This window comes from Macrotis lagotis, chromosome 1 (genome assembly GCF_037893015.1).
Source record: "Macrotis lagotis isolate mMagLag1 chromosome 1, bilby.v1.9.chrom.fasta, whole genome shotgun sequence".
Taxonomy (NCBI): Eukaryota; Metazoa; Chordata; class Mammalia; order Peramelemorphia; family Peramelidae; genus Macrotis; species Macrotis lagotis.
In genome coordinates, this window is record NC_133658.1 from 60644715 (window position 1) to 60670221 (window position 25507).

Consider the following 25507-nt stretch of genomic DNA (forward strand, 5'->3'; position numbering starts at 1 on the left):
TTACCTAGTTGCCTCATTTGAGTTTCAGAGATAGAACCACTGAGTTCCTGCCCTAAGCCCTGCCCCAACTCACTGCATGGGAAACAATAAGCCTCTTAATCTCTGAGTTTCCCCCTCCATCGAAAGGAAAATCAATAGTGCATTCCTGTCCTGGCTATCTCATTAGGGGATGTTGGGGGGAGCAGGTTAGATCAATGGTTGCTTTGGAATAAATGGCAGTTTCTAGGGCTTGGTTTCTGTTGGCAGTTACCTAGAAGTGACTCCCCCAATAGGTCCCATTACCCTGAGGCAGGGGCAGGAGCCCCATTACTGACAATACAAGGTTGGGGTGGAGTACTTCAGGACTCAGAGCATGGGGCTGAACCCCCTTTATGTCACCTTCAATCTCACACTTTGTCCAGATGGCTTTCTCCCCAATTCCCCTAGGTTTGTTTAAGGCCCCACAGGAGGACAGCATTGATGACATTTACAATTTGACTGAAAAACGGGCTTCCTCTCTCCTCCCTCTCTCTCTCTCTCTCTCTCTCTCTCTCTCTCTCTCTCTCTCTCTCTCTCTCTCTCTCCCCGTTTTCTCTCTCCTCTCTCCCCACCTTTTCTCTCTTTCAATCTCTCTCCTTTCTTCTCCTTTTCTCTCTCCTCTCCTGTCTCTCAATCTCTCTCTCCTCTCTTCTCCTTTGTTCTCTCTGCCCCCTCTCCTGTTTCTCTTCCTCCTCTTTCCTCCTTTCTCTCTCCCTTCTTTTCTCCTTTGTTTCTCTCTCCCTCTCCTCCTCTTTCCCTCTCTCCTCTATTCTTTGTTCTCCATCTATCTTCCTTTCTCTCTCCTTTCCTTTTTCTTAAACTCTCCTCCTCTTTCTCCCCTTCTTTTTCCTCCTCCTCCTCCTCCTCCTCCTCCTCCTCCTCCTTCTTCTTCTTCTTCTTCTTCTTCTTCTCCTTCTTCTTCTTCTTCTCTCTCTCTTCCTTTTGCTCTCTCCTCTCTTTTTTCCTTCTCTTCTCCTTTCTTTCTTTCTCCTCCTCCTCCTCTCTCCCCTCCTTTCTCTGTCTCTCTCTCCTCTCTTCTCCTTTGTTCTCTCTCTTCTCTCCCCTCTTTCTCTCCTTTCTTCTCTCTCAACCTCTCTCCTCCTTTCTCTTTCTCCCCTTCTCATTCTCTCTCTCATCTCTGTCTGTCTGTCTCTTCTCCCTCCCTCTCTGCTCACCCTCTCTCTCCTTCTCTCCTCATTCCTTTTCTCAACCATCTCCCTTTCCCATTCCAAAGATCCATTCACATCAAAGTCAAACATTGGAACAGATTGGCTCCCTGTGCAGTTATAGCCAGAGAGATCACTGTGTGTCTGACACCCCTAGTCAGAGGACAGGAAGACTTTTCTTCTTCCAAATGAAAGTCTACTGCAGGGATGCTCTGGGTTTCCTCTCCACCTTTCTTTTCCTCCTTCCCTCCCCCACAATGGGCAAAGAGGGGACATGACATTCTGCCTCCACCTAGAGGCTTCCCCAAAGGAGTAGAGAGATGCCCTTAAAAAGGAACAACATCTTTCCAGGACCCAGCTGGGGCTTTCATCAGAAAATGTCAGGGCTCAGAGTTGGAGGGACCTGGGTGGGGTCTGTTGCAGATATCCCTTCCACACCAGCCTAGAACAAATGTTCAGAGAGAGGGGAGAAAGGGGAAGGGAGAGAGGAAGAGTGAGGAGTACCCAGGACCAGCCTGGGGCTAGGGTGGCTGCTTGCATTATTATTTCTTACCAGTCTGCTTTTTTAATACTGAGTTATTTTTTTTTTAATAATTCACACATCTTTCTGTTAACATCCTCATAGCTTGAAAGTGGGATTTCAGACCATGAATTATCAAGGCTCCAACCATCCCATGGTTAAGGCTCATCTTAACTGGAATTTTAATTCTTTGGGTGGGGGGAGGTGGTGACAAATATACCCCTGAAAGTTGAATTTCCAAATCTATAGATTTAATGACTGTGAGATCAGGTCCTCTATAGGGCCGGGGTCTCCATAGTAATATCACCACTAGGTCCCAGAGGAGGGCTAGGGACTAGAGCTGGAAGGTGGGGGAAGGGGAGGCTGAGGACCCAACATCAGCCCTTCCTTACCTTATTCTCCAGCCTCTCTATCAGCTCAGCTAAGCGGCTGATCTGGGCTTCCAGCCCCTCCTCCTTGGTGTCTGGGGAACCTGAGGGGGAAAGCCAAAGAGTTCATAAGAGAACCTCAGGACTGGGGAGTCACAAATGGTAGTATAGAAGATGAGATGCTGAGGTGAGCTAAGGGGAGCGAGCCCAGACCAGACCTGGAGGGAGGCATCTCTCCAGACAAGCAGCAGCAGAGGTTGTTTCCCATGCCTGAGTGCTCCCCTTCATTACCTTTGCCTCCTCTCTTCCCTGGCTCCCCAACCCTACTTCCCGCAGGAGGCCTGTCCAGATCCCCCTCACTATTGGTAGCTTCTCTTTAAAATTTCCTTCCATGTACACTGCATATATCCTGCATATACATAGACGTTGACCCTATAAGAATGTCAGTTCTTTGAGGGCAGGGACATTGCCTTATAGGTACCTCCAACACTTAGCACATTGAGTTAGTGCATAATAAATGCTTATTGGTGGATTAATCTGCCACCTTCTGAATGCTGGTGATGCCTCCTCCTCCAAGTCTTGGGAATATCCATTTCAGAATTCTGCTCCAGGATGGATGTGTACTAGATGAGAGCTTCCCCAATCCCCTCGAACCCCCAAGACTCCCACCTTCACATTTAGTCTCAGTCTCATGGTGTGAGCCCCATCAGTGAGACAATCCAGGTTCCTCCCATAATGGAGCGACCCTCCAGGGGGCTCTTAGCGATCACTTCCCTCCTGCCAGGTTCCACTCACCAGATGTAAAGCTCTTCCCTGGTTCTGCCGATGAGAGCCTGTGATTGGGGGTATAGCGGGGAGCCGGGTTACCATACCACCCATCTGCTACAGTTTGACTGGGCTTACCGGGATTCTGTCTGTAGAGTAAACAGGTACAAAAAAATAAATGGTGACTTCAGGGGAAGCCCAGATTCTTGACCCATGAGGCTGCTTCTACAATGGTCTCATTTTTTGAAGGTCAGGGATTGGATGCCGCATTAGTCTCCTTTCCCACACTGGAAAAGCTAGATTTTCTTCAGTGACTCCAAGAGGAGACATGCCATTCCCTCCCTTCAAAAGATGCAGCTCCAGGTTCACTCATCATATGGGTTTCCAGGTAATTTGTCACCTATATTCCAGTTTCTCTATGCATACTTGGAGCACCAGCCCTGGTGTTGGGAAGACCTGGGTTCAAATGATGCTTCAGATATGTAGCAACTACGTGACTCTGGGCTAGGCTAGTCATTCAATGTCTCTGAAACACAGCTCCCTTATCTGTAAATTGGGGACAATATGACCTACAGTACCTAACTCATAGACTTATTAGGAGGATGAAATAAGATAATGGATGCAAAATCTCAATGTTCTCCATCCATAATCAACTCATATGATGATTATTATCCAAGAATCCTGGCAAAGTTGATGGCTTCTCTCCCTTACTGGCCCACTCTAACATGGTCCCTGAGGCCCACACTGTTTTTGATCCCCACCTCTATCTCCATGTCTGAGGGGAATTATGAACCTTGGTTTGGGGGGGGAGTGTGGGGGAGAGAGTGAAAGGAAGCAATGCTTCATTCCCTGCTAAGTCCTGGGCTCAGTTCTGGATGCCTAATCTCTCCCATTTCTTCAATCTCAATCAGCTGGTTTGAGAGTTTTCTAGTCCAAGAATAGGATCAGAATTGGGTTTCCTTACTGGAGACAGGGCCAGTGCTCCCCCAACCACCCTCCATAATATTGAACTTCAGCAAAGTCAAACCTGAGGAATTTTGGTCCCTACTTCCTTTTCTATATGAAAACACAGACATACAATGAATCCAATATATACACATTCCTCCCCATTGGTCTGTGGGTTCCTTGAAAGCAGATATAGCTCTCAGTACTGTACCAGATACATGCTGTTGCTGTTGTTCAGTCATGTTTGACCCCATTTGGGGTTTTCTTGGCATTGATACTAGAGTGGCTTATCATTTCCTTCTCCATCTCATTTTACAGATGAGGAAACTGAGACTATGAGGGTCAAGTGACTTGCTCAAGGTCACACAGCTAGAAAGAGTCTGAGGTTGGATTTGAATTCAGGGCTCTATTCATTTTGCTAGTTGTTCTAGCTACATAGTAGGGACTTAATAAATGCTTAGCCACAGACAAGTATAGGCACCCAGTCTGCAGAGAGGTTCCCAGACATCTGCTGACATGTACATAATGCTTTAAGATTTGCAAGTACTTCACATATCCTGTTTATTTGAGTCCCACAAAATGTACCATTTTATAGATAAAAAAACTGAGACCCAGAGTGGGGAAATGAGTTATCCAAGGTCACACAGCTAGTAAGTAGCTATAGATTTGAACTGAGTTTCTTTCAAAGTCTGGCTCTTTTCTCCTCTACCATCTCTGCTCCTCTATGGATGTTAGAGCAATAATAGCATATTTCTGTAATCCTTGCAGGTTTAAGGGAAGTAGGAAGAATACTGATATCATTTTAACAAAAGAGAAACTGGGGATTCTGGGATCATAGAGAGTTGGACACGAGTGAAAAATGACTTATGAACAAGATTTAAGTTTTTTGGAGGTTAGGTAACTGACCCAAGGTCACATGACTAGTAAGTGCCAAAGGCAGGATTTGAACCCAGTTCTCTTGATTCAAGTCCAGCCATACAACTGTACATGTCTATGTGCTCAAGAAGTACAATTATTAAGCACCTACTGTGTACACAGACATATGCACAGACTCATACAGAATACTCCTCATTGTTTCCCTCACCGAATTTGGCTGGTCTGTTCCTCAATGGCCTCTACCGCACTTTCCACAGAGCTCAGCAGGGACTGGATCTGATTGGCTGTCTCCTTGAGAAGGAATCGTGTCACAAATTGGTCCACGTTGGATCCCCCCTCATAGACCTGTGGCAGGAGGGCAGGGAATAAAGGAAATGAGGAATACAAAATGTGTGTGAGGGGGGGTCATTTGAAGGTTGGAGGAGGGGATTAGAAAGGGGTCATACAGGATGAGCAGAGGCAGCTTACATCTCCCTCCCACAATACCTCCCTCTACTCACCCCTGAAGACTTAACACATTTTTGGAAGGAGGGGTGCAACCTCTATGAGATGATTCTGTTTTCAGCATTTCTGGTATCCCAAATTGAACCTCCTTCTTTATCTCCTCTGCCTACTCCTGGTGCTGCTTAGCTCAAGTCATAAAAGGCCCCCTGGAATCCTTAGTCTTAAAATCGAAGATTTGGTTCAGTCTGTTGACTGGCATTTATTAAATGCCTACTGTATGCCAGACATAGTTAAACTCTAGGGAAACAATGGAAGACATAAAACAATTGGGTAGAAGAGCAGAGGGAAAGATTTTAGGGAATCACACTGGGAGCTAGGTGTGAATATTTATCAATAGGAGAGGAGAGGGAGAGAGGGAGAAGAGTGAGAGAGGGTGAGAGAGACAGAGACAGAGAGACAAAGAGTGAGACAGAGAGGATGGGAAAGAGGAAGGTCAAAGAAGGGAGGGAGGGGAGAAGAGAAAGAGAAAGGGAGAGGGAGAAGGAAGGAGAGAGGGAGGAAGGAAGAAGGGAGAGAAAGGGGGAATGGGAAGAAAGAAAGGAAGAGTTAGGGAAAGGGCAGGGGGAGGGAGAGAGAAAAAAGAAAAAGAAAGGAAAGGGAAAGAGAAAGAGGGAGAGTGGGGAAAGGAACAGGGGAAGAGAGAGCTGTCAAAAAAAGAGGCAGTCAGGGAAAGATCAAGGCAAGAGAAAGGACAAAGCAATACAAAGAGAAGCAGGGAGATGGGAAAAACAAACAGAAAGGGTAAGGGGTGGGGGAAGATACACAGAAAGACAGTAATAATGAGAGAGTGGCTAAAGACAGACAAAAAGAGAAACAATGGCACTATCTTCCCTAGGCCAGGCAATTTCATGGACTGTTTGAGATTGCATTGTAATTGTAGAGATGAAGGGGAAGGATTTGCTGTGGGTCAGACTGTCTTTTTGTAAAATTAATTAATACTCATAAAATTATTTCAAGTTCCTATTTTTTTTTTGCTGAATCATAATCACTGATTATCCTTCCCAGTTAATTTTTTAACAAATGAAAGCCAAATGCCTGAGATCTGTTCCTCTATGACTGCGCAAGTAAATTGTTGTTCAATCATTTCAACCATGCCTGACTCTGTGACCCTATTTGGGGTTTTCTTGGCAAAGATATTAAAGTGGTTTGCTATTTCCATCTCAAGCTCACTTTACAGATAAGGAAAATGAGGCAAGCAGGGTAAAGTGACTTGCCCAGGGTCACACAGCTAGCAAGAGTCTGAGGTCACATTTGGACTCAGGAAGATGAGTCTTCCTGACTCTAGGTGTGGCTCTCTATCCACTGCACCACTTAGCTTCCCAACAAAAAAGTAAAAAGGTCTGGAATTGCAAGATCCCCCCAACCCCAGGGACAACCACCCCCTTCCCGGGTGGTGGGATAGCAAAACAATCCAGATCCTTGAGGACAAATCCATGAGCCTGAAGGCTTCCTATAAAGATATTGGCATCCCCCTCAGTCAAGTTTTCATCTTCCCCCTCAGATGATGAGCAACTCATAAGGCAGATGGTCCCTTTGGCATCTCAGGGTGCTGATGTGGTAGAAAAGAAACATCACATGAACCCCATTCTCCCCAGACTGCTAAACCAGGACAACAGACTGACCTAATAATAATAACGCACATTGTAATACAGCTTGAAGGCATATGGAGTGTCTCCTTGCTTCTGGGTCCTGGCTTCCTTCAAGACGCAGCTCAAATCCTACTTCCTTCAGGAGAACCCCCTTTCCTGCCACGAGCTGCCCTCTTGGATGACCCTCCATTTATACAATGTCTGTCTTTTTGTATGTTTGCATGAATGTTCCCCATTCAACTGTGAGTTCTTGAAAACAGAGAATGTAAGGTTTTGTTTTCTGCTTTTCTTTTTGTTTCCTCATTATTTAGCAGCGTCTCCAGCCTACAATGAGTGCTAAATAAATACTAATTGACTGACCTGATTCACATCGGGGTAGGAAGTAGAAGCACTTTTATTCCTGTTTTATAGATGAGGAAACTGAGTCTCCAAGGGGTGAGTTAATTTGCTCATGATCCACAGTTTATGGTCAATGACTGGGATTTGAACCCAGGGTTCCTCCCCTCTGGTTTAGCCTTTTCCTCACCAAGTCATTCCATGGTGAATGGAGCTCCTTTAGGGTGGTGACCACATTTTTCTCTTTTTTGTAGTCCCCAGTCTGACATGCAGTAAATACGGGTTAATCAATGCTTGGGACCTCACTCTGTCTCTAGCAGTTGTGCCTCTTTAGGGATAGGGAGGGGGAAGAAAATGAGTACAGGGGATGGGCAAGGAGGCAGAAGGAGTCTTGTGGGCTGGGAGAACTCCTTTCTTTTCTTCTGGGTCCCCGATAAAGCTGTTTCCTCCAGACTCTGAGGGGCAGGGGGTGGCTCCTAGGATTAACCAGGCAGTGGTCAGATTTGCCACGCCACCCCTTTCTCTCTGTACTCCCTATCCCAGAACAAGCCTCTTCTCTGGAGGGTCACCTGGGCAGAAGCCTTGAAGAGACTGCCTGGGCCAGACACTGTGAATTCCCTTCCTCCCAGCTGGACCACCCCAAGGAGCATCCTCTGATAGGATTGGGGTGCACAAGCTCATTCTCCCATATGAGAATGGAGAAGGGTGGATAGAAGGTGGCCAGACAACTCTTCCTAAGACCCCAATTCTGGCTTGGAATCTAGGACTTCCTGATCACTAGAGCCTGCAGGTTTTATACAAAGAAAGTCCTTCATGAATGTTAAACAGAATGAAAAGGAGTGATTCTCTCTCTCTCTCTCTCTCTCTCTCTCTCTTTCTTTTTTTTTTTTTTAGGTTTTTGCAAGGCAGATGGGGTTAAGTGGCTTGCCCAAGGCCACACGGCTAGGTAATTATTAAGTGTCTGAGACCAGATTTGAACCCAGGTACTCCTGACTCCAGGGCCGGTGCTTTATCCACTGCGCCACCTAGCCGCCCCGATTCTCTCTTTTCTACTCTCTTTTTTCCTATTCTCTTTTTTCTCTCTCTCCTCAATCCTAAGCACAGGGCCAGAAACTTTGCTGAAAAAATAGCATTAAATGTTTTATAAACAGGATCTCATTTGATACCCAAAATAACCCTAGAAAGTAGGTGCTGTTGTGAGCTCCATTTCACGGTCGAAGAAACTGAAGCAGGCAGAGTGAGATTAAATAATTTGCCCAGAGTCACCTAACCAGGAAGTGTCTGAAACTGGATTTGAATTCAGCACTCTCAATGTAGTATGTTCAATTTGGGCAGGCAAATCCCCTTGGAGTTTCTCTAATAGCTCCCTCTCAAATGGTATTTCTATTATATCATAATTGTCATGGTTGCAGTAGAAAAAGACCTGACTCATATTGAGGCATTTTATCTGCAACTGAGCCTCAGTTTCCTTATCTGTACAATATGGTTATAATAATCCCCCTATGACACAGGATTGTGTGAGCTGTTATCATTACAGAATTGAGTTGTCCCTATGTGGATGGTTACTGTAGAACTCTGAATGAATCTTAAAAAGGCTCTGTAGGAGGGAGGGAGGCTGTCCAGGTGGATGATGGACATAAAGAGCCCATAGTGTATGGTCAGTGATAAGGACCCCAACTCAAAGAATGTCATGAAACATCATCCTAGGTCATGAAGGACCATGGAAGGGGGTAGACAAGTCACATGTCCAGAGTATAGGACAAAGGCTGCACTGGTTATTGTGAAATCAATACCAAGAGGTCCAGGGAATGGCCCCCACACTTGGAGTAGGGGAGGATTTGTGGAAAAATGTGGACCAGAATACCCCAGAATGAGAATGCTCAGATAGTCTGTGCCCTCCCCAAATCCCTCAAAAGCATCATGAAGCAGGGCTTCTCTGGATGAATCCAATCTCCTTAATATTTGCTACTTTGCCTGTAATGTTTGTCCTTCATTTTTTTTTTTTTTTTTTTGCAATGCAATGGGGTTAAGTGGCTTGCCCAAGGCCACACAGGTAGGTAATTATTAAGTGTCTCAGGCTGGATTTGAACTTAGGTACTCCTGACTCCAGGGCTGGTGCTCTATTCACTGTACCATCTAGCCGCCCTTGTCCTTCATTTTTGAAGAATACCCTGACACCAGGGAGGTGATGTCATGACAACCGCATGAACTGGATTTGAATGGGGGGGGGGGTTGTGCTGAATCACCAGGCTCACTTTTCTCCTCCAGAGTCATCAGGGTCCAGTGGACAGATATGAATCAAGATGACTGGAGATGGTCATGGATGAGAGGCAATCAGGATGAAGTGACTTGCCCGAGATCACACAGCTAGTAAGGGTCAAGAGTCTGAGGCCAGATTTGAACTCCTGTCTCTTGACTCTGAGGCTCAAAAGGCTCTTTTTTCCTAGGCCTGGGGAACCAAACTACCATGACCTCCACAGTCTGAATTCACCAGCACTAAGAGGAGTGATTGATAGAGACTAAGTAAGCTCTTAATAAATGGTTGGTGACTGATTGATAGTAGCATCTCCTGTCCTAGGTTGGCTTTGCACTCACCTTCTTTGTGTAGCCCATGGCCTTCAGGACAGAGTGGTTCAGGGTCTCCAGAGAGGCTAGGACATCCTCATAATCTCCCATGTGGTCCACGAAATAATCTAGGGTAAGGGGGCAAAGGGCAGGGGAGTTCAGAGCACATCAGAACTCTGTTCTTGGATTTGGCTGACAGAGAAGACCATGTTATAGTTCTAAACTAGGGAAAATGATTGAGGGTATTCATGGGTGGGGTATAGGCAAAGGGAACAATGAAAGGTATCTTACTGAGAAAATAAATGTGGCTAGCATTGACTTTGGGAAAGTTTCTGCATCTTCCAACTCCATTCTTATCCTCCTCTTGCCCCCTCAAAGGCCATCCTATCTAGTTTTGTTTAGAATTCCCCTTTCCAAAGATACCTTTGGCCCTTTCCCATCCTCCCCTGTAGTATCCTTCCCCCCTCCCCACCCATTAACCCTAGGGGCACCCACCGCACAGCTCTTTGGTATCCACATGGCTGCAGAGGGAGGGAAGAAGGAAAGAGAATTGTTAAGTTAGTGGACTTGCATCTGCCCAACCCCAGGTGGAGGTGACAGTGAGAATGATTTTCCATTTTCAAGGATCCAACTCAAGGCCCCTAGGATTGAAGCCTTAAGTATGGATCCCAAATGAAGGGGAGGGGGATGCTGGCAACATGGTATGGTGGACTGGACTTGGAATCAAGAAGGCTCATATTCAAATACCACTATAGATCCTTGCCCCGAGTGACCCTAGACAAGTCACCTAAAAACAAAACAACAACAGCAAACTTCTATGTGACTCAGTTTCCTCATCTGCAAAATGAGGGGGTTGAATTTAATGTTTTCTAAGGTTCTTTCCAGCTTCAAGTCTATGATTCTATGGAATGGAAGGGTCCTATTCAAAGGCAAAATATTCCCTGCTTTCGGTCTACCATTAGAGCAACTAATGAAGTCAACAATAAGGCAGAGAGGAGAGGGATTATTTCCAGATAGGATTAGTCAAAATCTACAGATGTTCCTTAGGAAGATATTGAGGTGCACTGACCCTGCTCCATTAAATATGGGAGAATGTGGGAGCTGGATAGAATCTTAGAGGCCACCAGGCTCAGCTCCTTTTTTTAGGATTTTTTTTTTTGCAAGGCAAATGGGATTAAGTGGCTTGACCAAGGCCACACAGCTAGGTAAATATTAAGTGTCTAAGGCTGGATTTGAACTCAGGTACTCCTGACTTCAGGGCCGGTGCTCTATCCACTGTGCCACGTAGCTTGCCCCCCCCTTCTTTTTAAAGATGGGAAAACTGAGGTACAGAGTTAATTGGTAGTTCAGAGTCACATAGCTAGGAAATGGCTGAGCGAGGTTCTGTACCAATTTGCCTGCCTCTAGATTCAGAGTTATTTATTTCTACATGATTTGTCATATTTAGAACTTAACACCAATGAGACAAAACATCGGATGAGTCACTGACATGAGATGGAGAGGTCTCAATCAGAGGCAAAGGGCTCGGCAAATCTCTCCTTGAAAAAATCCATGGCTTGGAGATCAGCCCCATGGGGGGGGGGGCAGGTCAGGAATGATGGGAATGCAAATAGGAATGTCAGAGAACGTCTGTTCCCACTCAGCTGAGAAATACTTGCCAGGTGGCCTGTGTGAGCTAGGCAGAATTCCCCACCACTGAATCCCCCCAGGGGGAGAGATGAAAGAGGATGATGCAGACTGCTGAGACAAAGTGGAAGTTCAGAAAGGGAGGGATGTGGAGAGGGAGAGAACCTGTTGTTGAGAAACCGGAGAGAGAAAACAGTAGGACATGGAAGAAGCAAAGGCTGCCGGAGGGGGTCAGAAGAAAGGGCTGGACAGCTACAGAGTCAGAGGTGGCTGGACCATTGAAGAGGCTGACTACGGAGAGGGCCCAGATTCAATTCAAGGGAAAGAGCCACAGAAATCAGCCAGGAAGTAATATTATCCTTCAGTGACTGACATGATGGGTCCTCTTCAAAAACGAAGGACAAACAATTACCATCTGAGGAAAAGATTAAGAGAAAATGAATTTGGGAGAGGGAAACTTAATCAGGAGTGACTGAAGGCAATCCAAGGGCAGACAGAACCACCGAGTCAGGATTCAGGAGGCTTCAGAGGTAGCTGAAAGTAGATTTGAGATTCGGCAGGGATGGGACTGAAGGAATGAGCTGGTCAACCTTGAAATGAAATCTACAGCCTATGAGCATCAGATCATTCTGTTAAGAGAAGTTAATTGAATTTTAAGACTATGCACCCACAGTTCCCTTATGTATATAGCATATGTTTGTGTGTGTGTATGTATTGTATAATCCAAGATGTTTAAAATTAAGTTTTTAATTGGTATTTTTTACAACAATTTTTCCATTGTATCTCTCTTCTTTTTATTTTTTTTAGAGACAAAATGTTTATGTACTGCTGTGATTAGCAGAAGCTAAGGGAGAAATTAATATTAGTAGTGCTGTAGCAACAGCAACAGGAGAAGCAATAATAGTTGCCAGGAGAGAATAAACAATAAAGAAAAGTATAGAGACCAAAGAATTTAGTTGGGTGATTATGCTCCCCAAGTGCTGGCTGGCCTCCAAAAGGAAGATGAGTCATCAAGGAATAAGCAGTAAGGAAGGGTATAAGGGCAAGAGAGGTTGTCTGGGGTATCATGTTTCCCAAGAGCAGGCTGCTTCCCAAAGGAAGACGAAGCTATATCCTTCTTCTTCCCCTTCTTCTGAGATTTTTTTTCAGTCAACAGTCAATGTCCAACATCAACATCCATTCATCCATCCATTTCATCTATCTATCCATCCATCCATCCATCCATCCATCCATCCATCCATCCATCCCAGAACTCACTTTTTTATTGGTCATTTTTTACTTACCCATTCATTTCCTCATTCATTCATTTGTTTACTTATGTACTAGGTGCTGATGGGGATACAAAGGTAATCTCCTTGGGGGCAGGAACTATTTCATCTTGGTCTCTATCTTCAGAGCCTAGAACATAGTAGATTGCTTAAGAGATGTTTCCTGATTAGAATTGAATAGTTTCTGCTTTCACAGAGCTTACAGGCTAATTGCCTTCATTGCCTTCATATATGTTTCAATCTTGTCTCCTCAATTAGACCATGAGTTCAAGAGGGCAGGAAGAGTGTATTTATTTATTTTGTATCCCAAAAGGTGGGCACAAATTGACCTCAGCGAATATGTGTGGATCATAGTGACTTTCTCCACCTGTGGCAAATTGTTCTGGATGTTCCTATCCTGAATGATTCACATGTCAAAGGGATGTGATGCAGGAAAGGTCTGGAAAGAAGTAGAAAGGAAAACTCTACTGTGTATAGGAGAAATATCAACTTCAATTGAATGGTGACCAAATGGTTGAGAAAGGACAGGCATATAAAAAGTTCACCACCTCAACTCCCCTGACCCAAAACTTCACTCCAGAGTGTTCCACCACCACAAGACAGAGATGTGAAAACCTCCTATGCTTCCAAGTCAGTCTCCTTTTGCTTTACTCCTCCCTAAATATATTTTTTTTTGTTCTCATTCAGCCTCTTGTCATTCCTCCCTTCCTTGTTTTCTAAGTTATCAACCCTGGCTCTGTCTTCACATTCCTCTCTTTTTAATCTTGACTTGATAGTTAACTCATTTAATTTCCCCTCTCCTTTTTCTTCAAATCCCTGATCTCCTTGTTTGAGCAATGCTTATTCCTTTCAAATTCCCACTCTTCCACTTCTTCCCTTGTACTCCTACTACTGCTTCTCCTACATTGCATGGCAAACACTGACAGAGGAAGTCAAGTGCCATATTGACTGGTCTACTCTAAAAAATGTGAACTAGCTTCAACTGGGTCCTCACTACCACTGCTCCCTGATGAACTATCAGTGTCTTTCAAGGCATCTATTCTGAATCTCCTCATATATTATCTCCATCCTCACTGTCTCAGCAGAAGACATTGTGTCACATTTTACCAACAAAATTGAGGCCATCAATTGTGAGCTCCTTTTTCTCTCCTTAATTCTATATCTCAAATGCCATGAACAATAGTTATTTCTCATTCCTTACTCTTTAGCTCCAGTCTCTGAAAGAAGAGATGTATCTTTTCTTAGCTAAAAGTAACCTTGTTCCTTCCATTATCTCTCTAATCTCTAGTGTTATCCATTGACTCAAAGTTCTGATTTCAGATTCTTTTCTCTCAAGCTATTTTCCCTACAACTGTCAAACTGATCCTAAAACACGGGATTGCTTATGTCCCTCTTCTGCTCAAGAATTCTCAGTGGTTTCCTATTGCCTCTGGAATAAAATACAAACCCCCTTGCATAGCATTTAAAGCCTTTTCCAAACATCCTCCAACACAACTTTTCAGAAATTTTTTCTTTTATTCCCTCTATATTCCAGCCAATCTGCGCTACTTGGGGTACTACAGATACAACATTCTGTCTCTATTTTTCCCACCTCACCTCTGCTTCTTGGAATCCTTACATTCAATTCAATGATCACCTCAAGAGCCATCTCCCACATTCCTGCCCTAACCCCCACAACTCTCTCAGAAATTATTTTGTACATTCTTATCTGTATATGTTGCTTCTCCTCAGTAGAATGTAAGTTTCTTGAGGGCATCATTCTATGTCTATTTTTGTCTTTGTGCCCAGCACTTGGCCTTCAGCACAAGGATGCTGGTTGACTAGTTGAGTGACATTATAGAAATTTAATAAAGTCCAATGAATTAAATAAAAGAGTCCTTGGGGTCAGAGATTATATGAAGAAGCCGGGGAAGGGTCCCAAAAAACTAGGTCAAGGATGGCAAACCCTCAGAGACTGAGAGCTTGGGAAGGAGAGGCCATTGAAGACAGACTTTCTGGAGAGTTCCCTTGAAAAAGATCTGTGGATTGTAAACTCAATAGGGTCTTGGTGATGAGTCATTTCTCAGTCATGTTGATTCTCGGTGGCCCCATTTGGGGTTTTCTTGACAAAGATACTGGAGAAACTTGCCATTTCCTTCTTCAGATAATTTTTAAAGATGAGGAAACTGAGACAAATTTAGTCAAATGAAGTGCAGCTAGTAAGTATCTGAGGCCAGATTTGAACTCTGGAAGATGAGTTCATTCTATCTACTATGCCACTTAGCTGCTTATCATAGGGTCAATGGGGTGCATGGAATCTAAAAAAGAATAATGCTATCTTTAGACTAAGTTAAGAGAGGCAGAGTGTCCAGAAGAGGGTTTTTTAGAGATATATATGCACACATACACAATCATAGATGTATATCTCTATATATTTATATATAGATACACATGCACATTCACAGATGTGTGCATATATATATATATATCTGTGGATATAGATGGATCTATACATAGATATGTATATAAATATATATATATATATGTATATGTCTATGGACAGATAGATTGATAGATATCATCCACATTGTTCAATGTTTATCTGGTTCTAGAGTCCATGTTTCTGAAAAGACACAGATCACTGAAGAGTATCCAGAAGAGAGGAACCAGAAAGATGAGAAGCATAGAGCATCTGCAACAGGATAATCTCTTACAAGAAACAGATTTATCCTGGGGAAGAAAAGGCTTAACCTGACAGAATGGCTAGCTCCATCTATGCTTGGCCCTAGGGTATAGAATCAGCCTAAGCCTTTGTTGAAAAAGCAGAGGAAAAAGAACTTTTGCTTGGGGAAGTTGCTGGAGGGATTCTATTTCAGGTACAGATGGAATGAGATAGACTGAATTCCCTAGGAACTATTAGATTCTTTGATTCTATGACCTCATAGTATAGTTGAGGGTCTGACCTGGGTTATTCAGAACCTAGGAAAGTAACCTCAACAATTCATGGATCTCAGTCTGACTGGGGTGAGAATGAGATAGCATCAAACTTCTGGGACCATGCCTAACTCACTGCCACCCATAATCCATGTGTTCCTAAGAAATTCCTTTTTCTGTGCCTTCTTTCCTCATGGCCTTTGTTTTCCCATCTGCACACTGAGGAAATGAATCCTGGTCATCTCTCTTAAAAGGAGGCTGGGGAAGATTTTGGGTATGTGGACCCATCAGTCACAAAAGAAGCAATGGGAGTCATCCAAAATCCCTTGAGATTCTATGAATCTTGTCCAATATAAGCTATAGTTCCTTAAAAAGTAAAGCAAAGTGACCTTTTGGACAAGCTATTGTATTTAGATTAGGGAAGTTACCCATGGTCTCCCTTCCACTAGTGAGGCAAATTGAAAATTGTCATTTCAGAATGGTTTTTTTAAATCTTTTTTTATCTTTTGCCTCTGTTTTTTCTCATCCAAACCCATGTCGTTTGATTGATGAAGCCACAAGTCCTGGCTTCAGTGGGCTATGCGTGTCCTAGGCTATAAGAACAGGCCCATGTTGGGGAAATGTGAGGACTCACTTGGTATTGTCAGAGTCAATTGTGTGAAAGAGCTTCTCAAGTTCTTCTTCATTAAGGACACCATCTGAAAAAAACAACTGGAATTCTTCCAAGGACAGCTTCCCATCATCTAAAAGAAAGAAGACATGAGCATGAAGAGCAACTATGTGTTCCTTTGTGACCAAGGAACAAGGAAAATGAAAAGTCACATAATCCCCAAGGCACAAAATCCCCAGTCACAATAATCCCCAAACTCAGAGATGACCTTTACATTACAGATAATCCCCAAATCCAGAAAATCTCAAAACTAAATAATCTCCAATCAACAGATAATTCCCCAAACCCAGGTAATTTCTCCACACATAAATAATCCCCAAATCCAGAAAATCCTAAATCTAGAGAATCCCCAATCAACAGATACCCCAAACCCAATTAATGCTCTAATATACACATACATATACATATACATATACATATACATATACATATACATATACATATACATATACATATACATATACATATACATATACGTAATCACCAAACTTCACTTGTTTCCCCTAAATTCTGACTTTTAGGGTATATGATCCAGATCACTAATTTAGGGGCATGGAGAGCCCATATTCTTATCCTCAAATGTCTCACATACCTATAGTAGAGGGGGACCATATTTCACTCCCTAATATCAACTCTTTCCCAACTGTGGTAAAACCCAGACCTGGGCCTAAGGAGAGTGTGCATTCCTCTGTCCTCCTTTCTATCTCTGTCTTCTGTCTTCTTTTTTATCCCCCATATTATTATCAGGTCCTTCTATTCCCTCTAGAGTGGGACCAGTCAGAGTTTGGTCTTCTCTTATCTCAGACTGCTCTGTCCCTTGGTTCAGGAAAGGCAGGTCCTGAGTATTTCTTGAGGAAAATTTAATTAGCAGGAAGAGAGACCCTGACCCATTCTATCTTTCATCCAGCAGTTTTGAGGCTACAGATACAGAAGTCATAGGATAATAAGAGCTAAAAGGACCTCAGAGATCATTTAAGACCAAGTTCATCATTTTACAGATGGGGAAAGTAAGGTCCAAAGAAGCCAAATAACTCCCCTAATGTCACACAGGCCCTAAGCATCTGAGGCAGAATTTGAACCCAGGCCCTCTGATTCTAAAATCTGAGCTCTTCCCATAGTCTAGTGTGTCCCATTAGGAATAAGTTCTTTGCCCCTCTGTCCATGAAGTCAGAACTCATTCTGGATGCTTCATGGTCTGCAAAGGGTTTAGAAGCAAACCCTTAATCCAGAGAGAGGCATAGCAATTGAATACAAGAATCCCACTCTTTTTTTTCTCAGACCCAGCACAGGGTTCTCTTGAGCTTATTTCTGGTCCAACTGATTGTCTCAATAGCTTTCAATCTTGGGTGAGAGTATCTGGCTTTTCTCTTCCTGGGAGATGGCCCCATAGGCTCTAGAGAAGATACACAGATGAGCTTCCGCCTTCTCCATCTGCTCATCCCCAACACTCCTTCCTCCTCCCTCCCCACTTTGGCTCCTTCTACCTCCTCTTCTCTCCCATTACCCCGGGGACTGTTAGGCACAGCTGTTAGAATCACCTCCCCATCCTCCTTGATGAGATCAGTGAAATCCCACCAAGATGGTCCTATGGCCTTTGCCAGGTCATCTTGGATACTTGGGAAGGAGGGTCCTAACAGTACACAGTTCTCTCAGACAGACATTAGGGAGTGGGCAGAGGGGATTAATTACTCTAGAGGTGATTTGGCCTAAATCTCTTCCTTGATGAGCTATGAAATCATTCATTTCTTTTCTGCTCCTCAAGGCTCTTATAATGGTGTCTCTCCATGTGATCTATTATCTCATCTTTCTTCCTCAAACTTCTCTTACTTGACTATGACTGTGGCTGTATTATTCATCTGGGATACTAGATTCAAAATCTTGGGTTTATCTTAGATTTTTCTCCTCTCAAAGGTCCATGAAATATTTCTATCTCACTTCCAACTAAAATCTCCTATTTATGTTCTTATCTATACCTTCCTCACTGTTCCAATTAGAATATGAATTCAGTCAATCAAACATTTATTAAGTACCTACATTGTACCCAATCCTGTCCAAATTCAAAGTACTTTGCACATAGTAAATGCTAAATAAATGTGTTTTTTTCATTCATTCATGTATAGCCAATATACATCAGATCCCATTTCAACCTCACTCATATTCAGTTTTTCTTCTCTGATTCCATTACCATCATTCCCATTAAGGGCCTTTATTACCTTATTGCAAATAGCTATTGTGCAGCATTTACCACCTCCACCTCCACCAGACTGCTACCTACATCATCTTTGTTATAAATAGATCCAGTCATATTACTCATCTCCTCAAAAGTCTTTGGTGGCTCCCTATTACCCCCAGGAGAAAATTTCAACTTCAGAACCTCAAGTTCAAGATCCCCATAATCTAAGTACCACTTTATTTTTCTAACATTTCTACAACCCCAAATCTTCTTTTAACCTGGAATCATTCAACATCCTCCATCCATTCTGTTCTCTAATGTTGCAATGTCTTTGCTTAAATTGAACCTCACTCCTGAGGTTCCTACCTTTTCACTATTTTACATGCCACCTTCTCCATGAAGATTTCCCCTAATAATGTACCTTCCCTCTCAAACTCAAAAGGACACTTTTCTCTGCATCTTACTAATACATTTGTCATGTAATGAGGATGTGTTTTACTTAACCTGTGTCAATGTCTGATAGACCACAAAGTCTTTGAGGGTAGGGTCCAGGGTCTTATCTTTAGTTAAGCAATATTCTATACACAGTAGAAGCTTAATAAATGTCTGTTATACTTCACATTCCAGGTATGAAAACAATCTATTACAAATAAGGGGAAGGGGTCTTTTCCATGTATTTTCAGAAGCTAACTTGTATCATAGTTATTCCAGCAGACCAGTTAGGATCTGTTCTTAAAGAAAGGGGATGTTTGCTCTTTCAAGCTCTCTGGTGGGCTCATTTCCTCCCTTCAGGGGTTCCACCCACACTGTTCCCAGGATAGAAGGAGAGGACCAAGAAAAGAGAGTATGAGGAGAATGGGGGTTGATAAAGAGGGTCTCTGTCTCATTTTGCATCTCTTTCTCTTCCTTTCTAATCATATCTCTCTACTCTGATGTCTCAGCCCAATGTTTAGAGATAACATGAAAAATCAAGATGGAGAGGGTAGACCCAAGAGAATTCATCCCCAGTGACAAACCACAAGCCTAATGAATTCATATCTAATTAAGGAGAAGAGTCACCAAGTCAATGAAATGACTTGAATTGGATTCTGGTCCTTGCATCCTTGAGAAGATCGACTTCAAGTGTACATGTATTCAAGTGTGTCTGAGCTAACGAAGTGAGACTGGTGCCTTCACTAACAAGCTGGGGCTGGCAGCTTCCATAACGAGTTGGGGCTCGCATCCTCACTAACAAGCGAGGGCTGGCAGATTCAGTGGTGCATGACCTTTCAATGCCAGACTCCTTATTTTAAAATATACCATCACACACATACACACACTGGTGTGTCAACATATCTTTTAACATGGGGAGGCATTGACAGCATTGTTCACTGTCTCTGGCTGACTCTGGCATGGGTGGCCAAAGTTCCTCTTGGGAGTCAAGTTTCTTTTCTCTCTACCTTCATCACTCCCCCAATAGACCTCTTCCCCTTTATCTTATAGCACTCCTCCCTCCTACCCCATCCCCAAAACATCATTTCAACTTCACTCCATTTCAGTCCCTCTCTGCTGGAGAAGGAAAGAAAGAAAAATGATTATTAATAACTAATTACTATTTTCTAGTTCAAAGCCCACCTTTGAGGGACTTTACTGACCTCTAACAAAAATTCGCCCCACCTTAACCATCTTATTTAAAGTGAATTCCTGTCCACTGTATCCACCACTTTAAGCAAGTTTGGGTGAAGGTAGATCCTTTGTCTAGATTTCCCAGATCAAGAGTGGTCTGGGTATTGAGAAAGCTTTTTTTTGCCCAAGAGTTACATGATGTCATTCTCTCAGCCCCTCACTAGAATGAACCCACTTCTCATTGTAATACTCATTCTCATTAGTTGTTAACCAGAGTTGATTGCTACCCTCAGGAATACCCACTCTTCCACGTGCATATAAATTGTGAGCCCACCACCATGATGGGGCCTTTGGCATTTCAGAGTATCACTGACCTCTTTGATTATAAAATAGCAGCACTTGGGGCAGCTGGGTGGTGCAGTGCTTAGAGCACTAGCCCTGGAGTCAGGAGGTCCTGAGTTCAAATCTAGTCTCAGACACTTAACACCTAGCTGTGTGACTGTGGGCAAGTCATTTAACTCCACTGCCATGAATAAAAATAAAATGCAAGCATTATTAACAAAATGACTAATTACCCAGAAACTATGTCCCTTGAACTTTTAAAATATCTCACATTTATTCAGCGCCTACTTACTATATGTTATATTCTAAGTGGTTTCTTTGGTTTGTTTTACAAATATCTTATTTGGTATTGAGTCTCATAAATTCGCCACTGGAACCAGAGCAAGCTCTTTGGCCTCTCAGGCCCTCAGTTTCCCTATTTGAATAGGAGGGTTGGACTAGTCAGATAATCTCAAAGGCTTCTTCTTGCTCCAAATGTCTTGATTGATGTAAGTGGACCAGTCAAAAGTCAAACATATAGGTTATCTAATGCCACAAAATGAGCCCTACTCTGTGATTTTCCAATTTCCATCAATGACAATGACAAAGGTACAATTACTTGCCCTGCCAACCAGGATAGAAAGATTGGTTTATCTCAGTCTTTTTCCTTCTTCTTCATTCTCAACATTCCAAAAGTCCTTAGTCTTAAAGTAATGATAATTGTGTACCCACCCTTTTTTTCCCTAGTTAGCCTTTAACATTTCACACCTAAAAAACTGAAGTGGCCATCTAAAAGAGCCAACTGATTCTCTCTAAACCAGAGGTACCATTAATATTCCTAATGCACAGCACTAAACATGTCACTCCCTTCCTCAAGAACTTCCAATGGGTCCCAATTGCTCATTAGATCAAAGCTCAACTCCTAAGACTATTATTCAAGATCCTGTGCAATCTGACTTCAAACTGCCTCTACAACTGAGCCTCCCACAGTTCCCTGGGTGAATCTCTATCTAGTCAAGCTGGTCTCTTTCATATCTATCATGGTTATTCCTGTCTCTGTACTGTTGCTCATACTCTACCTATCTGCTCCCCTCTTCCTGTCTAATCCTCTCTGTATTGTTCTAATCAATCTGTTGTCCTAGAAGAATCTTAAATCCTTGGAAGGTGACAAAGTGGATAGAATGTTGGTCCTGATGTGAGGAAGGCTTGTCTTCCTGAGTTGAAATCCAGCCTCAGACAACTAGTAGCTGTGTGACCCTGGACAAGTTACTTAATCCTGTTTGCCTCAGTTTCCTCATCTATAAAATGAATTGGAGAAGGAATGGCAAACCACTCTAGTATCTTTGCTAAGAAAACCCCAAACAGGATCATGGAGAGTCAGACACAACTGAAAAACAATTGAACATCTCACTACACTTTGGGAAGCCTTCCTTGACTATTTCAGACTACAGAGATTTCCCCTCTTACAACACTTAGATGAGGATCAGGTATGTTAAGATTTGAGTATAGATACTGTGATGTCACTGCTCCCTGTGTTAATCTTATCTCATCCATAGCCTATAGAACAGAATTTGTGGAGGATTTGAAGCTATTCTAGGAAAAGAGAAGCTGAAAAAAAGGGATAGAACCAATGGTTAAAGTAGAGGGAAGAGACAGAAGGCAGAACCACTCAACTCTCACTTTGCTTCTATTTTCTTTGCAAAGAAGAATGATGTTTGAATTGGAAATTGAAGAACATAAAAGACTAATAAGGAAACATCTAGTTGCCCTGAATGAATTCAAGTCACCACAGACAGACAAGTTGCATCCCAAGATTGCTGATTGATTGTTGAATCACTTTCACTGACTTTTGAAAGATCTTAATGAACTGGAAAGGTACCATAGGACTTGACGAGGGCAAATTTTGCCATAATTTTCAAAAAAAGGAGAAATGTCTGCAAAAAGAAGTCAACTCAATTCAATTAAATGAGCATTTTCTAAAAGCCTACTCAATGAAAGGTATTTGATATATAAAGACAGAATGAAATATCCTCTGCCCTCATTTTACAGATGAGGAAACTAAGGCAAACAGAGTTAAGTGACTTTTGGGCAACAGTTAGTGTCTGAAGCCTGATTTGATCTTAGGTGAATCATCACTCTAGATACCCTCAATAGGACATTTACATAGATAAGGACATTATCAAAGTTGACTTTGATTCTTAGGGGGTAAAATAAAATGTATTATTAAATGGATGGTTGGTGGGCATCTACAAAGGAATCTGGGATTACTCTAGTCAGACTAAATCATTTCTTCTTCTGATATGGTTACTAAATCAAGAGAATGCTTGAGGCATGCTTTCCCTAGATGTAAGCAAAGCATGTGATAGTCTTTTATGTTGTTCTTGTAGAAAAGATGGAGAGATTGTGGGTCAGATGACAGAGGTTAGGCGGATTTGGAAACGGTTGAGTGACTGGAAACAAAGAGAAGCAATTAATTATTTAGTGCTAACTTGGAAGGTAGCCTTCAGCAGAGTGGGCCATGGGCCCTGCACTGTTTAATATTTTTATTAATGACTTGAATAAAGCAGTAGATGGCATGCCCATCCAATTTGGAGACAGCAGAAAGCTAGGGAGGATGGTTTACAAGTGAGGTATCAGAGCCCAAAAAAGGCAGAAATGGGCTCAGATTCTGGGCCAAATCTAAGCAGCTGAAATTTAATAGGGGTAAATACAAAGTATTAGATTTGTGTTTGACAAACAATTCTCCCAAACCACGTGCATGAATATGAGGTGCAAGAAAATATGACTAAATAGCAATTGGTGTGGAAAAGATGGGGAAAGGGGTTCTAGTAGATTGAAAATGCAAAACAAGTCAATCCCTTAAGCTATTATTTATATACTAAGTGCTGGGACAAAGAGGCAAAAATAAAAAAAAACACACCAAAAAAACCAGTCCCTGTCCCCAAGGAGCTAGTATTCCAATGAGGAAAGTCAATATATAAAAGAAAGCTAAAGGTGGCAAAGAGCATAGTAGAGAAAGTCCTGAGAATCAGGAGGGGAACCTAGAGAAAAAAAGAAGTAGAATGAACATGGTCTTGGCACTTTCTTTAAAATGGGCATAAAGGGAGGACTTGATCAATCAGCAGAAGAGGTAGTCTCAGAGTAAGAGTGTTTTTCCAGGGTGAGAAGGATCTTTGGCATGTTGGAGAATGAAAAGAAGACCTCCTTTCCAACACTGTGTCAAAAAGGAGCTCCAGTTTGGCTGGGCAAACAGAACAGGCATCATAAGGGGAGGAAGAGGAAGAGAGGAGAGGAGAAGAAGTCAATCTTAGACTGAATTATGGCTATGGTATCCAAGACAATAGTGCTAGAAAGCTTAGTCTGTGTGCTTATCATGCATCTCTTCCCAGGGTCCTAGTTAGGTTCTTGCCTCCACATTTTAGGAAAGGAATTGATAAACTGGGGAGCATCAAAAACAGGACAAATGAGAAAGGAGAAGAGACTAGGGATAATGCGAGCTAATTAAAAGAACTAGAGAATATGAGATCAACTAGGTGACAGAATGACAACTCTGATGTCAGGAAGACCTGATTTCAAATCTGTCTATATACATACATACATATACATATATATATATACACACACACACACACACACACACACACACACACACACACATATATATGCCTTTAAGGTTTGCAGAACTCTTTACAATTGCTATTACAACTCTGAGAGGGAAATACTACTGTACCCCATTTTCTAGATGATGAAGAAACTGAGTAACCAAAAAGTGAAGGGACTTGCCAAGATCACATAGCTAGTCACAGTCTGAGGCAGGATCCAAATTTAGTTTTTCCAGACTCTAAAGTTCTTTGTTCTAGCTACTATGCTACCTAGACTCATTTACTCAGGATGAGAGGGAATGGATGAGTTGTGATCTTTATTGTTTCAGATTTTATTACACATTGATGAACTCACAAATTTAAGGGACAGAGTAAAGAAAAACTTCTTAACAAGCAGAGTTATCCACAAGTGGCACAGAGAAGATAGTGAACTTCCTTCCCTTCACTGGAAGTCTCAAAGTAAAGACTAAATGACTATCTGGGACAGAATAGGAGTCAATAGATACTCGAGGACCAACTGAGTAGCAAAACTTAAACATTTTTGATTAGTCTTTAAAAGTTTTTAAGTTTTCTTATGCTATGGGATGGATCATAGATTGGATATGTTGATAGCCTTGATCTTCATCTCACAAAACTGATGGCAGGGTCTAGTGGAGAGGCCACCAGACTTGCAAAGAGAATCCCTGATTAATTCCTACATTTGTTTTCAATTGATCTGGGATGAGTTATTTCCCTTTTCTGGGTTTCTGCTTCCTTTGCTATACAATGAGGAGTTTGGAAATTTATACTAACATTATTTTGATAGTTGCCAAGGTCTGGAAACAAAGTTGTTACCCCTCAGTTGGGGGTTGGTGAAACAAGTTGTGGCACATGAATATAATGGAATATTACTGAGTTGTAAGAAATGATGAGTGTGATGAATACAGAGTTGGAGAAGACACATGAATGAAAAGTCAGCAGAATCAGGAAAACAATACCCACAATGACTACAACAATGGAAATGGAAAGAACAGTCAAATCTGAATATTCTACAATGGTGGCCAAATTTTGCCTACTGAGATAGGAGAAGGTACCTGTCCCCTCTCCTTCTTCTTCTTCTTCTTCTTCTTCTTCTTCTTCTTCTTCTTCTTTTGCAAGGCAAATGGGGTTAAGTGGCTTGCCCAAGGCCACACAGCTAGGTAATTATCAAGTGTCTGAGACCAGATCTGAACCCAGGTACTCCTGACTCCAGGGCCGGTGCTTTATCCACTATGCCACCTAGCCACCCCCTCTCCCTGCTTCTTTACAGAAATGAAGAACTATGAATGTGGAAGATAGATAGATAGATAGATAGATAGATAGATAGATAGATAGATAGATAGATGATAGATGATGTTAAACCTAAAACTATAAAATCTTAAGAATATAGGGTTTAAATAAAATGACAAAATATATTAGACATTTTAAAGTTTTATTCTCTAAGATCTTACCTCTAAACTTTAAAATGAAGGCCATTATGAAAATGACCATCTGTGGACTGGGAAAAGAGCTTGAGTTTGATATAAAAACAGAGAATAGGGAAAATCATTAATGTACTTTCTGACCCCACCATGAAAGATGCAAATTATTAAGTTGCCCAAACTGCTCTTCAAAGACTACCATTCTTGTACAATACTATCTGATGTCTTGCTGTCTCTT

The 25507-nt window shown here is 42.4% G+C and overlaps 1 protein-coding gene across 2 annotated transcripts in view; it reads right to left on the bottom strand.

Annotated features, from left to right (window-relative positions):
* The window catches only part of NECAB2 (N-terminal EF-hand calcium binding protein 2), a 52652-nt gene that overhangs the window by 20103 nt on the left and 7042 nt on the right, over positions 1-25507 (bottom strand). Inside the window, exons 3-8 of one of the 2 annotated variants that reach the window (XM_074202007.1) lie at positions 16094-16202; positions 10148-10173; positions 9683-9780; positions 4867-5003; positions 2868-2986; positions 2097-2176 (exon numbers count right to left, since the gene is read on the bottom strand). In XM_074202007.1, the coding sequence (XP_074058108.1) occupies positions 2097-2176; positions 2868-2986; positions 4867-5003; positions 9683-9780; positions 10148-10173; positions 16094-16202 (569 nt within the window). The remainder of the gene's footprint in view (positions 1-2096; positions 2177-2867; positions 2987-4866; positions 5004-9682; positions 9781-10147; positions 10174-16093; positions 16203-25507) is intronic. The other variant, XM_074202008.1, reaches the window with a different exon arrangement.